This window comes from Girardinichthys multiradiatus, chromosome 4 (genome assembly GCF_021462225.1).
Source record: "Girardinichthys multiradiatus isolate DD_20200921_A chromosome 4, DD_fGirMul_XY1, whole genome shotgun sequence".
In the NCBI taxonomy this organism is placed as follows: Eukaryota; Metazoa; Chordata; class Actinopteri; order Cyprinodontiformes; family Goodeidae; genus Girardinichthys; species Girardinichthys multiradiatus.
Genome location: NC_061797.1, coordinates 11,155,665 through 11,174,206, shown reverse-complemented (window position 1 = coordinate 11,174,206; position 18,542 = coordinate 11,155,665). Strand labels below are relative to the sequence as shown.

At 40.9% G+C, this 18,542-nt stretch overlaps 1 protein-coding gene across 1 annotated transcript in view; it reads left to right on the top strand.

The window, feature by feature from the left end:
- sv2ba (synaptic vesicle glycoprotein 2Ba) overlaps positions 1–18,542 on the top strand; it is a 40,041-nt gene that overhangs the window by 4,284 nt on the left and 17,215 nt on the right. Inside the window, exons 2-5 of the mRNA XM_047362360.1 lie at positions 6,042–6,773; positions 11,674–11,854; positions 14,990–15,141; positions 16,061–16,194. Coding sequence (XP_047218316.1) covers positions 6,293–6,773; positions 11,674–11,854; positions 14,990–15,141; positions 16,061–16,194 — 948 coding nt within the window. The 5' untranslated portion in view covers positions 6,042–6,292. The remainder of the gene's footprint in view (positions 1–6,041; positions 6,774–11,673; positions 11,855–14,989; positions 15,142–16,060; positions 16,195–18,542) is intronic.

Sequence of the window (18,542 nt, the reverse complement as noted above, 5' to 3'; positions counted from 1 at the left end):
CCATGGAGAAGGACTACCGGTTGGCCCCGAAGAGATTCTGGCAAACCGTCCGGTGCCTCATCAAGGGGAAGCAGTGCTTCGCCACCACTGTTTACAGTGGGGGTGGGGAGCTGCTGACCTCGACTGGGGACATTATCGGCGGGTGGAAGGAGTACTTCGAGGATCTCCTCAATCCTGCCATCACGCATTCCCTGGTGGAAACAGAGGCTGGGGACTCAGGGTTGGACTCTTTCATCACCCGGGCTGAAGTCACAGAGGTGGTTAAAAAGCTCCGCGGTGGCAGGGCTTTGGTGTTGGATGAGATCCGCCCTGAGTACCTCAAGTCTTTGGATGTTGTGGGGCTGTCATGGTTGACATGCCTCTTCAACATTGCGTAGCAGACGGGGACAGTGCCTCTGGATTGGCAGACTGGGGTGGTGGTCCCCCTACATAAGAAGGGTGACCGGAGGGTGTGTTCCAACTACAGGGGGATCACACTCCTCAGCCTCCCTGGTGAGGCCTACGCCAGGGTATTGGAGAGGAGAGTCCGGCCGATAGTCGAACCCCGGCTTCAGGAGGATCAGTGTGGTTTTCGTCCCGGCCGTGGAACACTGGACCAGCTCTATACCCTCTACAGGGTACTCGAGGGTTCATGTGAGTTTGCCCAACCGGTCCACATGTGTTTTGTGGACCTGGAGAAAGCATTCGACTGTGTCCCTCGTGATGCCCTGTGGGGGGTGTTCCAGGGGTATGGAATCGGGGGCCCTTTATTAGGGGCCATCCGGTCTCTGTACAAGCGGAGCAGGAGTTTGGTTCGCATTGCCGGCACTAAGTCGGACCTGTTCCCGTTGCATGTTGGACTCCGGCAGGGCTGCCCTTTGTCACCGGTTCATAACTTTTATGGACAGGATTTCTAGGCGCAGCCAAGGGCCGGAGGGGGTCTGGTTTGGGGACCAGTGGATTTCATCTCTTCTTTTTGCGGATGACGTGGTCCTGCTGGCCCCCTCTAGCCAAGACCTACAGCATCCGCTGGGGCGGTTCGCAGCTGAGTGTGAAACGGCTGGGATGAAGATCAGCTCCTCCGAGGCCATGGTACTCGACTGGAAAAGGGTGGCTTGTCCTCTTCAGGTTGGAGGGGAGTTCCTGCCTCAAGTGGAGGAGTTTAAGTATCTAGGGGTCTTGTTCACGAGTGGGGGAAAAATGGAACGAGAGATCGACAGACGGATCGGTGCGGCTGCCGCAGTAATGGGGGCACTGTGCCGGTCCGTTGTGGTGAAGAGAGAGCTGAGCCGAAAAGCGAAGCTCTCGATTTATCAGTCGGTCTACGTTCCTACCCTCACCTATGGCCATGAACTTTGGGTCATGACCGAAAGAACGAGATCCCGGATACAAGCGGCTGAAATGAGCTTCCTCCGTAGGGTGGCCGGGCACTTCCTTAGAAATAGGGTGAGGAGCTCGGCCATCCGGGAGGGGCTCGGAGTAGAGCCGCTGCTCCTTCACATCGAGAGGAGCCAGTTGAGGTGGCTCGGGCATCTATACCGGATGCCTCCTGAACGCCTTCCTCGGGAGGTATTCCAGGCACGTCCCACCGGGAGGAGGCCGAGGGGACGGCCCAGGACACGCTTGAGGGACTATGTCTCTCGGCTGGCCTGGGAACGCCTTGGGCTCCCCCCGGAGGAGCTGGAGGAGGTTTCTGGGGAGAGGGACGTCTGGGCGTCTCTGCTGAGTCCGCTGCCCCTGCGACCCGGTCCCGGATAAAGCAGAAGACGACAAGTACGAGTACGAGTGTTGTAAAACTTAGAGTTCACACTCTGGAATCTGTACATGACTTAAAATAACCTTTAAGAGGTATTAGGTCATGTTTTTTTTTTTTTTTGTCATTACTAGGCACATACAGTCGTGTGGAAAAAATTAAGGATACCCCAATAAACATTCAGTTCATTTTATTCATCTTCACATATGGATGTCTAATCTTTTTAATCTATCTTTTGAAATTATTTTACAACCAAACAAAAAAAAAACTGAGGACAGCTGAGGACAGCTAGGCTTTTACCCCCTTCAGGTGAAAAAACTGCAGTAAGATGCTTCGTGTAGCCATCTAACAGTCGACATCAGTCTGAGGAAAGTTCGCCCCACTCTTCACTTTCAGCTGCTGATGTTTGAAGATGTTCTTACATGAACAGCCTGTTTCAAGTCACCCCAAAGCATCTTAGTGAGATCAAAATCCGAGCTGTGACTAGACCTAAACTTTTCCATTTCTTAATTTTCAGACTGTCCTGGGATTTCCTGGTATGTTTTGGGTCATGGTTCAGAGTCAAGTTCCATACAATGGAATAGCTAATTTCAAATTGTTTTGAGACCTCATCAGCTGCTACAGTCTTCGTTTTCAGTGCTTCAGACAGCATTTTTTATCTCACCATAGTGTTCACTTTTACTTCAACAGTCCAGAACAGACCAAATTATATATCTGAGGTTTTGAAAGGGCAAACCTCCTTTAAAATGCTCAGTAACAATGTTCTAATCATATGCTCCTGGTGTGACATGTCTATGTATGGTTTTGGCTGTAAATATAAGGGTATCCTAATTTGTTTCTCAAAAAAAATTACAACAGATTTGAAAAGGTATTTATTTGGTTTTTAGTGTTTATTTATATAAATAGTAATTAATCCACATATCCAAATACTCTATATTAGAAAAACACACAGGATCTCACAGGGTCTCCTAATTTAGTTCACATGACAGCATAATAAAATTATACTTTTGGTTCACACCCAACATTTTGGAAAAAGATGGTGCCATCTACCAGGAGACATTTCACACTGACCAGGCTACAGTCAAGTAATGTGATTAATCTACATGACTCCCGTATACAATATAAGACGGAGGGAGGTCACTCGGAGAGACTTTGGTTTCAATCAGGGGTCTTAATTTACTGTATTTGATAAAAGTCAACTGACCCAGACATTAAATAAGTTTTAACAGGATGTAAAGACAAGGTTTTCAGAAAATAATTTACAATTGAATTAAATTCCATTATAGGTATCTCCAGTAATAAATAAAATACTTAACTACAAAAAGAAAAAAAACATTTATACAGTAGGCAAATGGGTACAAGGTGATTTACCTACATACTGTATGCGACATAGTAGTACGTGACAAAGTGGCAGTGGGCACAAGCTACAAAATGGGGGTAAGAATTTAGGCAAGTTTACCAGGAGACACAACTTTCTCTCTGATCTAACAGCTGTGTTCCTTGGTATTATTATTATTATTATTATTATTAATAATAATAAAACAACAACAACAACAATAATAATAATAAGAAGAAGAATAACAACAATAATTATAATTCATTATATTTGTATAGCGCTTCTCTAGGAACTCAAAGAGACTTATGCTGCAGTTTGTTAACTAATGTTCTCTAACAACCTCTGAGGCATTTACCGAACAGCTGAATTTATGATAAGATTAAATTACACATACATGAATTCTGTTTACCAATCAGGTGATTTCTGAAGTTAATTACTGGTGCTGAATTTTATTTATTAAAATAAAGAAAGGGGATTAATGAAAAAATGCATAACAAGCTTTTCAGGTTTTTGGTACATGTCTTTACTTCTCCTTCAGAATTATACACAACCTTGTGTTGGTCTGTCACAAGAAATTCCAAGAAAATTGGGTAAGAAATGTGGCTGTGAATTGACTAAATGTAGAACGGTTCCACTGGTATTAAATCTTATGAGATAAAAAAATTGAGGCTCTTAATGTTGGATTTTGTGTTGAAAGGTAAAAGCATCAATTGTCTTCTACTTATCTAAAAATCTGTTTCCCCAAGGCGTTGCATTATGCATACAGTGAAGACTTGCCTGGACTCCAAAAAGTGCTGGTTAATTGTGTAAGTGCTGTCCATTCAGACGGTCTATGGCTGCAATATATTGGGTGACATTTGTTCTTTAATGTAGCATAAAAATGTTTTAGAAAAAAAACCAAAAAAAACGGTGAGGTGATGAAGTCATTAAGAAACTACAACTAAGTTTTTTCATTGCCAAAACAGCAGACATAGTCTATTCTGCAACTACCTGGACTCTACTGGCTACTCTGGGGTCAATTATCTGGGGTCAAGGGTTGCTACGAATCCAATGCAGAAAGATATTAATACTGTTTACTTATTTTTTCATTGCACATATTTTTGTTAGTGCAACGTTCTCCAATATTGTCACATATTGCACAATATTGTGCAGCCCTACTCCCAGCTGGATGTGCCACGGAAAACCTCCAAAGAGAGGAGCCCAGAAGCCTGATCAGATTCTAGAACCCCCTCAACTGACTTCTTTCAATGCAGAAGAACAGTGGCTCCACTTCAAGCTGCCCCCTGGATGATGGTATACCTGAGTTTATCTCTGAGGCTGAGTTTGACCATCCTGTGGAGGAAGTTAAAAGCAGTCGCTTCTATCCATATCTTGTTCTTTTGTTAATGATCTATATCTCAAGGCCACAACTGAAATTTGGAAAATAGTAGAAATCAAGAGCTTTGTGTTTTGGAACAGCCCTTTCTTCATCATGACAGACCACAGGAGCCCCCTCATTGCAGCCGATCAAGCCTTAGTTCATTCATCTATATATCATCACAACCTATCATCAAAGACACCTGGATCACTGAACACCTCTTCTTTAGGTCAAACACTGACCCCCAACCTGGAGGGCACTGTCTGCCGGTTTTCTGGTTGAGAACCATGGCCTCAGAAATGAAAGGTTCTTAGAGTACTCTCTAAGTCCCCCATCCAAAAACCAAAACCACATGTACAGTCACCTGAACAATCCTTCACCACAAGTTAATGAGTGCGCAGCTCCATCTGTGATACGTGCTAATAGAACTTATTGGCAGTGAATAATTTTATAATTTAGAGATGAAGAAATCGATCTAAAGAAATCGATCTAAAGATATGAATATTCACCTTTTTCTTACTTCAGACATGATTGGAGAGACCTTGTTCAGATAGAAAGCTGTGATCCAGAAGAGTACAAGATCTGACAAAATAATGTGATTGTATTGCCTTCATAGTCAGCCAATTTGTTAAGTGACAAAATAAAGTCCAAATAACCGGTGGAACAGTGGCGTTTTATCTCCCTTCTCATTCTACAGACTTGAGTGAATGCCAGGGTGCTTTGTGTGGGTTTTTTAGTTTGCCACTGCATCTAAGTTGTTAAGTGAAAAAGTCTAAGACATCTTACAGGAGCTGAGTCATCAAACAGCATCAATATAAAGAAGGAAAAGTTGATTAGGACGATGTTAGAGGTCTGAATGTGCAGTTGGAGCAGATGGAAATCAGTGTTTGTAAGTGTGAGGCCTTTCTAAACTGTGTGCTGAACTGTGCAAACTGCTTCACATTCACCAGGCTAATAATTTGCTATCTTCAGAGATGTGCCATGAGGTTAATGACTGCTTGATGTTTCCATAAATGTCTGCCTAATCTCACAGTGTAAGTTTTCTGACCTTGCCTGTATTTAAGGAGACATCAGAACCCTGTGTATTCAATGTACATTGTGTTTAAAAACATCTTCCTCTGGGCTCCAGACAGACCTGAATGTGTCATTGTCACAGCGCTGCTGTGTGATGGATCAAAATGGCGTCAGAACGTTTGAGCGCAGAGACGATGAGATTATCTGCCTGAGCAGAAGGACGAACTGCCCACAGGGGAAACTAGCTTCCCCCAGTATATCTCTGCCCTGCCAAAAAGACACTTCCCATTCACCTACAATGATAACAAGAGCTCACAGTGGAGCAGAGACATGCTTATTAGAAGAGAATTGAGGGATTCAAATTAGGTTAAAGTATTAGTTTTGTAGAATGAATCAGCACAGATTACATAAAGTATTAAAGAGAAATAAAATAAGAAAAAGTATTGTATGAGTTTGATGTGCATATTTTAAAAGTGACTGCTGCAGTGCCCTCTGAGACTGTGGCTGTGACAGGTTACATGATGGATAGTGTTGCTTTATAATGTTTCTGCTTTACAGGTTCTGTGCTGTTGACTTGACAGGCGTTTTGCCATGTTTTTCAGGTTCAGCATGCAGCACTGTGCACATCAAGGAAGGTAGCAGTCTATCAACACAGCTTGTGAGGGCTTAGAAGTGAGACCCTATAACAACAAAAGATTTGCCATTTCTTCCGACAGCTGAAATCCAAGAGACCAAAAAAGAACTCACTGCTCCTCAGGAGGATTATGTCATTATAGTTGACATCTTGAGCTTCTTCAGCAAACAAAAGCTACGAGACAGAGTCCCTCCTGCTCCGTTTACATAGACAGAAATCATGGATGACCCCTATCACAACAATGTGAACCAGCAGATGACTGAGGGCGGACAATACACCTACACTCAAGATGGAGGAGGTCAGGATGGCTACCCTTACCAGACGAACTACCCCCAACAGGATGAGGATGCTGCCAGTGACGCCACTGAGGGTGCTGATGAGGATGATCAGATGTATGAGGGGGAATACCAGGGTATCCCCCACCCTGATGAGATCAAAGAAGCACGGCGAGCCGCCCGATTGGAGGCCAAGAGGAAAGCTCGTCTGGCTGCACAGTATGAGGAGGAGGAGGAAGAAAACCTGCCGGAGCAGTATGAGACCATCATGGAGGACTGTGGCCATGGGCGCTTCCAGTGGACACTCTCCTTTGTGCTTGGCCTTGCACTGATGGCAGATGGTGTGGATGGCTTTGTGGTGGGCTTTGTCATGCCCAGTGCTGAGAAAGATATGTGCATATCCAATGCAGACAAAGGACTCTTGGGTAAGTAGCAGCAAAGTGGTGGAAAATGGAAGCCATCCGTTTACAAAATGGTTTCTGTGATGTGCTGTATAAACCATCTTTATGCCTTCTGCTGCTAAAGAACAAAATAACCAAATTAAAAAAGACACATTGTTTGTGAGAGGAAATGATTAGCTAAACTCCTTACTTTATATCTACTGTATGGGGATTTGGAAAAGATCAATTGAAGTAAATTTCCCACCACAGCAGACCCTTCAGCATTGATCCCAGAAGGTGGAATTGTTGCATACCTCAGTAAAGCCCCCCTCTACATTACAGGTGATGAGAAAGTGGAATCTCAGCTTCTTCTTTAACAGCACCAAGGAGCATATTTCTAGACCAGCCTAGATGCAAAACAGTCGGAGGCGATATGTTACTATTCCTACAGGAAAACATGTTTTACGGTTTCAGCAGCTGCCTTTAGAAGATTTCCTCGTTAAAAATAACACCAGTGCACAAGCCTGGGTTGCAAGCAGAGCAGCTCCATCTTGTTTAAAAACGCCAAAGTGAGAATGTCTTTACTAACAGTCCGATGGGAAGTTTATTCTTTTATTGCCTTGAAGTCTTCATCAAGCAAGATGCATATGTTAGTTAGCAGCAAATGGAGTGTAAAATAGATACTTTAAAAAAGCACTACTAGTCCTAGTGTTTATTAAGAACATCTGCTGCTCCTTTTTGATGATCCACAAAATTTGCTAATTCCAGTCATCTGTTGGTGAGTGTGATTCTTTTCCCAGGCAGGAGGAACTCACTGGTGAAATGAAGTGCCACTTTACTTAGCAGGAATAAAATCCTGCAGATGTTTAGCTTTTGATCATCATAGAGAAATATCCCCAAGCTGCTCTTCCAAGTAGGGAGAGGAGGCTTGGATTAAACAATGATTACCATGGTGTGTTGCAGTGATCAAATGGTTCATTGTATGCAACCAGATTAGCCTCACTTCTCATGTTTTGGTAGTGGTACTATATGTGTTTGCAAAAGAACTTAAAGGAGACCCAGGTTGGATTCTTTGAGACACAGGGGTAAAATTGATCTGAGAAATATATTGTGTAATATGGGTTTTCTGACATTTATGGCTTGGATTTTCTCTGCATCCATTTGCAATTATCTAAACACAGCCATAGAAAAGGATTTATTTAAAACTCTATGCAGCTTTGTGGAAAGTGTTCCATGAAAACATCTGTTCCTTAGTGTCTGTTCTGATAGCTAAGCAGCAAATTAAAGCCCCTCACCTTATCTCCCAGACATCATGTGAAGCGAGGCGATGCGACAGATTGCACATCACTCATTTTATCTTAACAAAGGGTTTCTAGAATGAGACGTGAAAGACTCATGAGGAACTAGGTGGTGATTGTATTCAGCCTGTGTTGCCAGGCTAATATGGAGCATGTTGCAGCAGTCAGAGATGCTGACGCCCTGCCGTGCCCGGGTGCAGAGCTGTCAGATATGCTTCAGGCCTCTGACAGGCTGTGGTAGCAGGAGGAAGGCCCGCGAAAAATGAAATCGCAGCATCTGTTTGTACAGAGCGAGAGGAGAGCTCTGATCACTGGCTGAGAATATGAAGTAGATCCACAGAATGATACTGCTGGATGCAAGCTCATGCTCTGCACACCGGACAGATGGGAGCAGAAATATGCTTAATATTCACCTTAGTCTGGGATGGAAGATGGTTTACCAAGTATTTTATTAGGCACATAGGGCTTTGTGTATTTAACTTCAGTGTTTCTTCAACTTTTTAAAGACAGGATAAAATAGTCAACTAGTCGGAGGATAAAAACTTAAAAAACGAAATTAAGACGAAAAAATATAAATGAAAATTCTTATATACTGTGTGGGTGTAAAAAGTTGAATTACTACATCCATGCTATAAAACATCTGAAAAGTGTGCCATGAATTTGTTTTCAGTCCCCTTTACTCTCATACGTTTTATAATATCCAGTGCAACCAGCTGCCTTCTGAAGTCAACTCATTTATGAATAGAGTCCATGTGGTGCTGCAGGGTGGCACAGTTGTTAGCACTGTTGCCTTGCAGCAAGAAGGTATCAGCGTCAGGCGTGGAGTTTGCATGTTCTCCCCCTGCATGTTTGGGTTCTCCCAGGGTACTCCAGCTCCCTCCACAGTCCAAAAACAGGCATGTTTGGTTAATTGGTCTCTCTAAACTAACCTTAGGAGTGAATGTGTCCTTACAAGGTTGTTTGGGCTGTGTTTCTCTGTTTCACTCTGTGATTGACTGGCTACCTGTCCTGGGTGTTTTCCTTTTGACGGCTGATCCTGCAAGGATAGGATCCATCGTAAAGACGATGGATGGACGGAGCCTATCTGTGTGCAATTTAATCTCAGTGCAAGTCCAGCTGTTCTATGAAGGCTGCAGAGGTAGGGACATTCAACAAGATCAGGCTATAAAACCATGTCCCAAGCTTTCATGTTTAATTCATCAACCAAAAATATTAAAAACCAGACCAACTCCAGACACGAAAAGACATTGTTGTCCATCTAACCTGACAGATCAGGGAAGGAAAGCAGTACTCAGGCAAGTAGCCAAGAGGCCTTCAGGTGGGAGAAGTTGTTGACAGGTCAGCTATTTCCACAATGGCTCTTAATAACTTTGGCTAAAAATAATAAAGAAATAACTAATGATTTTGAACATAGAAATAATAACAAATGCCAGTTTTAACAATTTTTCATGGAATTATTGCACTAAATTTCTAAAACAGAAGGATAGTAAAGTACTTTTAAATGTTTAGATCTATGTTATCATTTCCACAAATATCAACATCCCATCAAATATCCTGTTTCTGCTAAAGTTTTTTCTTTACCTTAAAATCTAGAAGTAGAAATAAAATGGGGGTTCTTTAAAAATGACAACACATTAACAATGGTACATATTTTAAAAATATATATAAATTGTCTTTTTTCCACAGGCTATGTAACAATTGTTGCTCTAAACTAATTTTATTGAGCTGGACTGAGGCGCTGAGGGTGGTAATTTTGCAGACTCTTGGTTGAGATTAAAGTATATGCATATGTCATAATGGCCTAGTCAAAGTCCAAATAATAAAATCAAATTGAGATTATGTGGAAAGACTTGAAAATTGATGTCCAGTCAATCTGACTGCGCTCGAGTCACTAGATATGCAAAGCTGGTAGAGACTTAGTAAACAAAGACTTGCAGCTGTAGTAAAAGGAGGTTCTACAAAGTACTGAATACATAGACACGCCACACAGGTTTTAATTTGTAAAAATGCTTAATGTTTAAGGACATGTTTAATGTGTAAAAATATGCAACATTTTCCTTTTAGCTCTTATTTTAAAAAAGCCTTAAAAATCTGTGAATTATTTGATAACGAGCCTTCTTAACCAAAAGCATTATTGACTAATGAACACAGAACACCTCTCGTCTGTACTTCAACTTTTCGCTTCCCAACATCAAAATAGTTACTGGTAATTGTCGACTTTGTCATTTTGTGAAATCAATACATTAAACAACAGACAGATTTGAATACAAAAACAAATGAACATGATTGCTGTTCCAGTCCCTCAGTGTTTGTTTTGTTTATTTCAGTCCATTTTGACTTTGAAAACAGTTCCTTCTTTTATCCACTTGATCACACAAACAGATAATGCTAGGGTTGCATCATCAGTGGAAACCATTAAGATAACTCAAGAAAAATAGAATGATATGAAACAATTTATAATGATATCTAATCAGGATTGAATAACCAAGTTCAGAAAAGTTTGCATTTTCATCACTCACTGTAAGCTGTATGGTTTATTCAGTTGCATTTTGTCTATTCATGGACACAATGTCTCATCTTCCACATGTGACAGATGGAGTTTCACTGCTTCCACATTTAATACCGCAAAGAAACAATGAATTCTCCTTTCCCTGAAGGTACTTAGCAGCTTCAAAATGCTGAAGGACACTTTTTTAAGGTTATGCAGCTGGAATAGATTCTAGGCCTCCCCCTAAAGGATACACTTTGTAGTCCATCCTTTCAGCTTGTCAAGGCACTGGCTATACACAGCTATACGCATTATCTAAAGCATCAAATTGTCAAAGTTAATAGGTGACATGATGAATTTGACTCTTCATCTCTTGATGTCCTGTGCAGTCTCTTGTTGAATGGGATATGCAGCATGCTGTGTAGAGCATTTGGATGCTTTGGTAATCTGTGGGGAAGGTGCACAGTGCACACTATGGCTCCACGTGCCGGTAAGCTGCTTACGCCCTCAGTAATTAGGACTGTGTAGTAAAAACACAGGGCAGGCAGGATGCGTGGGTCTAAGGGCTTAAGATGAGTAGTTGACCGAACTGCACAGCTGAATATTGACAGGAATATATATATATAAAAACAAAACCATTTAACTCTGTCTGCATAGTTGGCTTCTGAGCAGAAGAAATGGCAAACAGGGCCAGCCGCTCTTTGAAGGCTCGCACAGGTTTAAAGAACGCTATTCAGAAAGTCTTGTATTGTTCAACAATAAAATGTTGCACAAAAAAAACCTAATTACAGCAAAAACAACTCTTGTCACACTAGAACAAAGTTGAGAGCAGGTTTACTGCAGAAACCTCCAAACACCTATTTTGTCTGTCAGCTCACTAGTCTAAGTGTATTCACTGGGTATTTCCTAATAAATATACAGAAACATCCGGTGTTGGATTGACCTCACATAAAAGGATGCATCACACTGAAATAAAGCATGAAGGTTGCTGATTCCTCTGCGCTTCTGTTCATATGAGGGTAAAGGGAGACCCCTGGTGGAGGTCCTGAACATGCGGCTCCTGGTGCTTTAAATGGAAGATGTTGTACTGTACATCTGTCTGCATGTTTGCAAACTGTCAAGCCTCTAGTCAGTGTGGGTCTATGTGTGCATTTTACAGGTCTGCTGGTGTATGTGTCCATGATGGTGGGTGCCCTGGTGTGGGGCAGTCTGTGTGATAAGATGGGGAGGAGGAAGTGTCTCATCTACGTCCTGACCATCGACCTGGTCTTCTCCTTCCTTTCCTGCTTCGCTCAGGGTTACGGCTTCTTCCTTTTCCTAAGGTTCTGCTCAGGCTTTGGGTGAGAAGCCTTTTCTTAATGCATATTTGTCTTTGGAGCAGAGCTCGACTGGCCTTTCATAATAACTGACCTTTACTATGAATAGTCTGCTTTAAGGAAACACCTTTCAAAATAAGATGCATGGCATTTAAAAAAGTTTTGTAACTGTAAAAACCTCCATTAAAAGATATAGCTCATTTTTTGTCTTATACAGTGCCAGCTACATTTATTGGCAACCCTTTTAACGCTTTAAAATAAATGAATATCTTACTGCAGGAGCATGATCTCATACTGAAAAATGTAGATTTAATTTGAGTATATTTATTCAGTGGGAGGAGGGGAATTACATATTAATAAATGATTGTTTTCACAAAAACAGCAATGGCTCTGTTACTGATATCCCTGCTGTTATGTAACTTTTAAAAGAGTGGATCATTCAGAGAGAGGGACCTTTGAGATCCAGAGTTCTGGATTTTTATCTCTTCTCTTCAGGTCTTCAGGGTTTCTACTGGAATTAGGTCCAGTGGCTTAGAAGGCCATTAAAGAATCAAGATTTTGGGGCTGATGAACCACTTCTGTGATGCTTTGGCCAAATGTTTTGCATTGTCATCCTGTTGAAGATCTAGTGTCCACCAGATTTTATAAATAATGTGCTAGTGATTCAAAGAGTTTGATGCCCTGCACTCTAACAAAGTTCCCGAGACTTTGGAAGTGGCCAGCATGATAGGTTCTCCACCATAGTGGATTTTGTTTTTCTTTGTTGTATGCCAAACCTATCTGGAGTGCCGGTCCGTTGTGGTGAAGAGAGAGCTGAGCTGAAAAGCGAAGCTCTCTATTTACTGGCTGGTCTACGTTCCTACCCTCAACTATGGTCATAAACTCCGAGTCATGATGGAAAGAACGAGATCCTGGATACAAGCAGCTGAAATGAGCTTCCTATGCAGGGTGGCCAGGCACTCCCTTAGAGATAGGGTGAGGAACTCAGCCATCTGGGACAAGCTCAGAGAAGAGCTACTGCTCCTTCACATCGAGAGGAGTCAGTTGAGGTGTCTCGGGCATCTGTATCAGATGCCTCCTGGACGCCTCCCCTGGGAGGTGTTCCAGGCACGTTCCACCGGGAGGAGGCCCCAGGGGATGGCCCAGGACACGCTGGAGGGATTATGTCTCTCGGCTGGCCTGGGAACGCCTTGGACTCCCCCCAGGAGGAGTTGGAGGAGATGTCTGAGGAGAAGGAAGTCTGGGCATCTCTACTTTGCGACCCGGTCCCGAATAAAGCGGAAGACGACAAGCACGAGTATCTAGAGTGTTTCTTGCTTTTAAGCTTAATGTTAGTCTCAACACAGCAGAGTAAAATTCTCAGTAGACTGAGGCAAACACCACATGTCAACATTTGTGATGGTAGGACAGAAAAGGATTTTCCTAGAATCATTCCCAAACAATCGGTCAGCATGGAGACGTTTGTTATGGAGACTTGGTGACTGCCAGTGTGCCCCTTTTTTCCCAATTAAATCATGTCCTCAAGGTAGCATTTTTCTGCATGAACAGATTTATTTAATTTAAGATTAAAGGGGTCAGCAAATGTTTCTACTTCTGTATGTCTTGGTTAATAATTTCCCTGTACATGTACTGTACATTTAATTCCTTATTTAGCCTCTACAAACCTATATTTGCACTAATTACAGCCATCTTTAATGTAGTCAGACCGTACCCAGACAGATGATCACAGCAACACGTTGTGAAGAAACTGTTCATTTATCATGTTGTGGAGTGTGTTGCTACAAGATTAGAGATGGAAGTTTTTCAGTAGTTTTTGCATGTCAGCTTTAGTGCTCATTCCCTGCTGTTTCTTGCATCTTTCTGTAAAACCTTTATTATGCACTGAAATCTTAGCATTTTTCATATATATGTTTTCTATAATAGATGTGACCCAAGAGCTAAAACATGCACCAGTTCTTTACTGATGTTAGAAGTACTGACGTGAACTTTTCCCAGCTGTGAGTGCATGTGAGCCTATTATTATGGTTTAAACCACTGAAAGCCAAACATTACTGGAAAAACGTCAGAAACATCCGATTAAAAGTTATAGAGATGAAATCGGAGAAGTGATTGAAATATGCTTTAGACTTAAACTGTAACAGTTCAAATCCAGGTATGGGATTGAACTAGTTATGGAAATATACTGAACTGTGAGTATCTAATTTAACTACAGTTATATCTCTGAAATACATGAGATTATTGAAGAACGTTCTGTTCAGCTGTTACACCTTCCTGGAGAGGGCATTAGCTGATCTACTACTGCTTCTCCTTTTATGGATAGTATACTTGTCCCTGTCTTCAACGTTTAACCCTGTCTCTCTCCTAGACAAAAACCATTAGCTGAGCTTTTATTGCCACCTACTGTGGTGCAGAGCTTATCTGCTTAGATTGTTTCTTTCCTAGATAAGGCCACTCAAGGAGCTACTACTGCCTTTAACGTTTTAGTTTTCTTTCACATAGAAAGTGCTCCTGGATCAGTGCTTCTGTGTTCTTTTGTGTTTCTGCTCTGCTCTCTCAAACCCCCAGTCGGTTGGGGCAGATGCCCTTTCACACTGAGCCTGGTTTTGCTGTTAAAGGGTAGTTTTCCTCTCCACTGTCGCTACATGCATGCTCAGTGTGAGGGATTGCTGCAAAGTCAATGTCACAAAGCAAGCGACTGCTCACTGTTGCTACGCATTCATCCAGGAGGAGTGAATCCAACAAGTCACTGACTTTTTAACCAACTTGAATTATAAACTGAGCTTGACTGCATTGTTTTTATAACTATTAATGTGGAACGTATATATTTGACTTTGAATCTGTCTTTATGATTCAGTCAATTTGACTTTTAACTTTCTTTTTGTAAAGTCCCTTGAGCCACTATGTAAATAAAGTTAATTCAAATGAATGTCAGAATTTGTTTCTTTTAGCAGTGAACTGAAGACAAATGACTTACATAATTGCTCTTTGTACTACTTACAATTGCAGAACAAAATTTCTGAGCCAACAGAGCATTAAAGTCGAGAGTTATAGACATGTTTTCTAAAGCTTAACCTATTTTTGTGCCTAAATACTAGCCGTAACTGTCAGCATGTAAGTTGATGTCATGGTTTGATCAGGAAAATGTCTTTTGTGCACCAGAATTGGCGGATCCATCCCAATCGTGTACACCTACTTCACTGAGTTCCTGCAGATGGATAAGCGTGGAGAACATCTGAGCTGGCTCTGCATGTTCTGGATGCTGGGAGGCCTGTACGCCTCCTTCACTGCCTGGGGAATCATTCCTCACTATGGTAACACTGTCAAGGCTCCTATAAATAAAACACTTTCACATTATGTTGACACACAATGTAAACTGTTGAGTAACTAAAACGGCACAAGAACATTTTACTAAAATGGTATTTATAGATGTTTTCCCAGTCTACATGGCTGAGCAATTGGTTGACAAATAAAAGTTGATTTAACACAACATGGAGGAAGGAAGGAAGGACAAAGAGATGGATGGGAGATGCATTGATTGATGAATGGATGAACGGACAGATGGATGGATGGATGGATGGATACAACTTCTAAACAAATGCACAGAATAAGGTCTCAACATCTAAATATTTTTCCATGCATTTTTTTCCCTTGCCCATCCAAACTGTGTAGGAACACTGATATTGTTGTGCCAGTGTATCTTTGGTTAAAACTCCAAAATGAAATAACACAACTACACCAAATAATAATGTTGAAATATAACTGCAAGACAACCAGCAGAATTATAATAGCTTCTTATTGTCTATATTTAGTTTAGAACAAATAATTTAGTCAAAGTATGAATGCTACTGCCTGCGCTAACAATTTAGCTAAGTGATGTTATCTTAGCTTAAAAATAAAACGTTCTCAAGTCATTTACATAACTCGCAAACATTAAAGATATTATACAGTGTAATTTGATTATCTTACAATTTCCTATTTCATTCTGTGGCACAGGCTCAGTGGAATCTGCTCAGGTCGTTGTGCAGTTTAAAATAGCCGACTGTTGAGAATGATTAGGCTTCTTTCAGGCTCTTCTCTAACGAAACAAACTTGGTCTAGATTTCTGACACTACCCAACTTCTGTCCCAACAGCAAGTCCAGGAATGTTCCCTGCATACCCGGGTCACACATGAAAATACTCGAGTCAAATATTTTCCTGAATTGTTAACTTGCTCTTTATTGGTTTTTCAGGCTGGGGCTTCACCATTGGTACCCAGTTTCAGATGCACAGCTGGAGACTCTTCATGTTCGTGTGTCTGTTCCCAGCACTGGCTGCACTCATTGGAGTCGTCTTCATGCCAGAGAGTCCACGTTTCCTGCTGGAGGTCAGATCCTGGAGTTAGATGATAAATAGAACATGAAGTTAGAAGTGTGCAGCTGTGGCCAAAACATTTAGACAGATACAAATGTTGCTTTATACAAACATTACAGCTTCTCTTAGCATGGTGGCAATTTGACTCTTGTTTGCCATAAAGTGTAATTACATAAAAAAACAATTAATCGCAAAATTAATGAAGTTAAGAACCAATCACAATAACCTCATTTGTACTGATGGCACAGAATGACCTGCTAGCATCATAACCAGTCTTAGGTGACAGGGTTAAAGACAGGGCAGTTGATAACAAACTGTTCTGATTGATTAAGTAGAGCGGAGTGATTGTTTTAAAATGCATTTGTGATTGAAACCGATCTTTAACCATGGTTACCCAGAGGATATGGGTCCTGTATCAATCAGTTAGCATCAAAACAGCTTCACACACAAAATTATTCCTGCAAGTTAGATTGCATACGAATCAACCATTATACAGAACTTTAAGGAGAGAGGTTCAGCTGCTGTGAAACTTCAGGGTGCCCAGGAAAGTACGGCATGATTCTGGACTGCACTCAACTAAAAGACCGGATTTGCACCAGTGCAGAGCATGCTGAGGAATGACTGCAAGCAGGTGTGGACCCTGTTCCAAAGACAGGCAGCAAACAAGCCACTTCTCTCCCAGGAAAACATGAAGGATGGTCTCACATTATCCTGGAAGTCCCAGGACTGGATTGCAGAGGATTAGGGGTAACTTTGTTTTCTTTGATTGAAACGTCTTCAAACTGTTTGGAACATCAGGAACGACTGTCCGTGAAAGACAATGTGAATGCTATCATGAATCTTTTGTCACACCGGCACTGAAGCCTCCTAGGACTACATTTATCTGTGGGGTCGCCTGTCTTCCATGGGAGTGGGCTCAAACATTTGCCAGTATACACTGCCATAAATAAGGAATGAGCTTAAAACATCCTGCAGGAGCAACTCTGCCCAACAACACAGGACACACTGATTCTTGAAACGAGGGACAGAACGTGTCTGCAGGATAAAGTAAAGAATTTGAATGAAATATACACAAAATATTATTTCTTCAAATAACAGAAAAACTAACCTGGGCAATGTCAGCATAACAATGTATGTTTTCATGGTGTTTGAATATTTTTGATTTTATATTATGTAGTATGTGGATGGTGTCTGTAAAAGCCCTTGTCCTGGAGCAGAACTCAGGATATTACAATAGTTTAAAACAATTAAAAAAATTCTAAAATAAAATGTCAAAACTGCTAAACATAAGTATTCAAATAAACAATTTCATAAGTATCAATACAAAACAATTTATTTTTTATGTATTTTCCAACTTAATTGAAATTGTGCCCTGAGTTTTTGTCAACACCGTCAGACATATAAAGAATGTAAAAAAAATTAGGCATTATTGGGGGTCATCAAAAACTCTGAGGACCATATGACCCCTTCTTTTTTCTTCCTTTTGCTAGCAGGGCTAGCCAGCTTTGGTAAGCTTATGTTATTCTTTTGTTTTTTCTTCCTTTTTATTCCTAAGTCGTACTTCACAACCATATCGTGTCAACACCATAACTGACCGTTTATAATATTTTGATAAAATTTTATAAAATAAATGCTTAATTTTGATACATTGTAAAGTTTTTGAGAAACTGATGATCTGCAAAATGGCCTCCTTCAGAATAACATCATATAAATGGAGGTAGTATGGCATTCTGTCAACTCCGTAAGATGTCAACACCATCAGGGCTTTTAAATGACGGTGCTGACAAATCTCACTTAAGTGCGCGATTGACTCCTTTTAATATATTTTACATAAATGATATTACTATACATGCATCAAGTATTTCTTTTTAAATACTTTTCTGTTTAGTTTCAGCAACTTGTTGAATAGCTTTATTTAAATTGAATATGATTTTTTTAGTCCTTCAATGAAACAGTGTACTGATTACAGAATGGTATGTATTTCAGGCTAGAATGGCCACAGAAAAGAGATTTGGAAAGATTTGAAAAAGTTCACAATGCATTTCAAATAGTTATTGCCTATATATTTTTTGTTTATATTTTTCTTCTCCATTTAGATTGAAATCTAAGCATGGTTATTTACACATTTTCTCTGCATGTAGTACAACATTTCAGCATTTATTTCAATGTAGTTCTCATTTTGAGTGCAGTATATTTTGTTTTTACCGACAAGTTTGTCACTGCAGTCAGTTCTGTCACCTCCATCAACTCTGTCAGATAGACTTTTCGTTGTTTTTTGTTTTAAATATTTTTTGTTTTGTTTCTTGAGAAGCATTTTTCTCTAAAACAGTTGAATTATGAAGTTAGTGCATATGTTTTTTC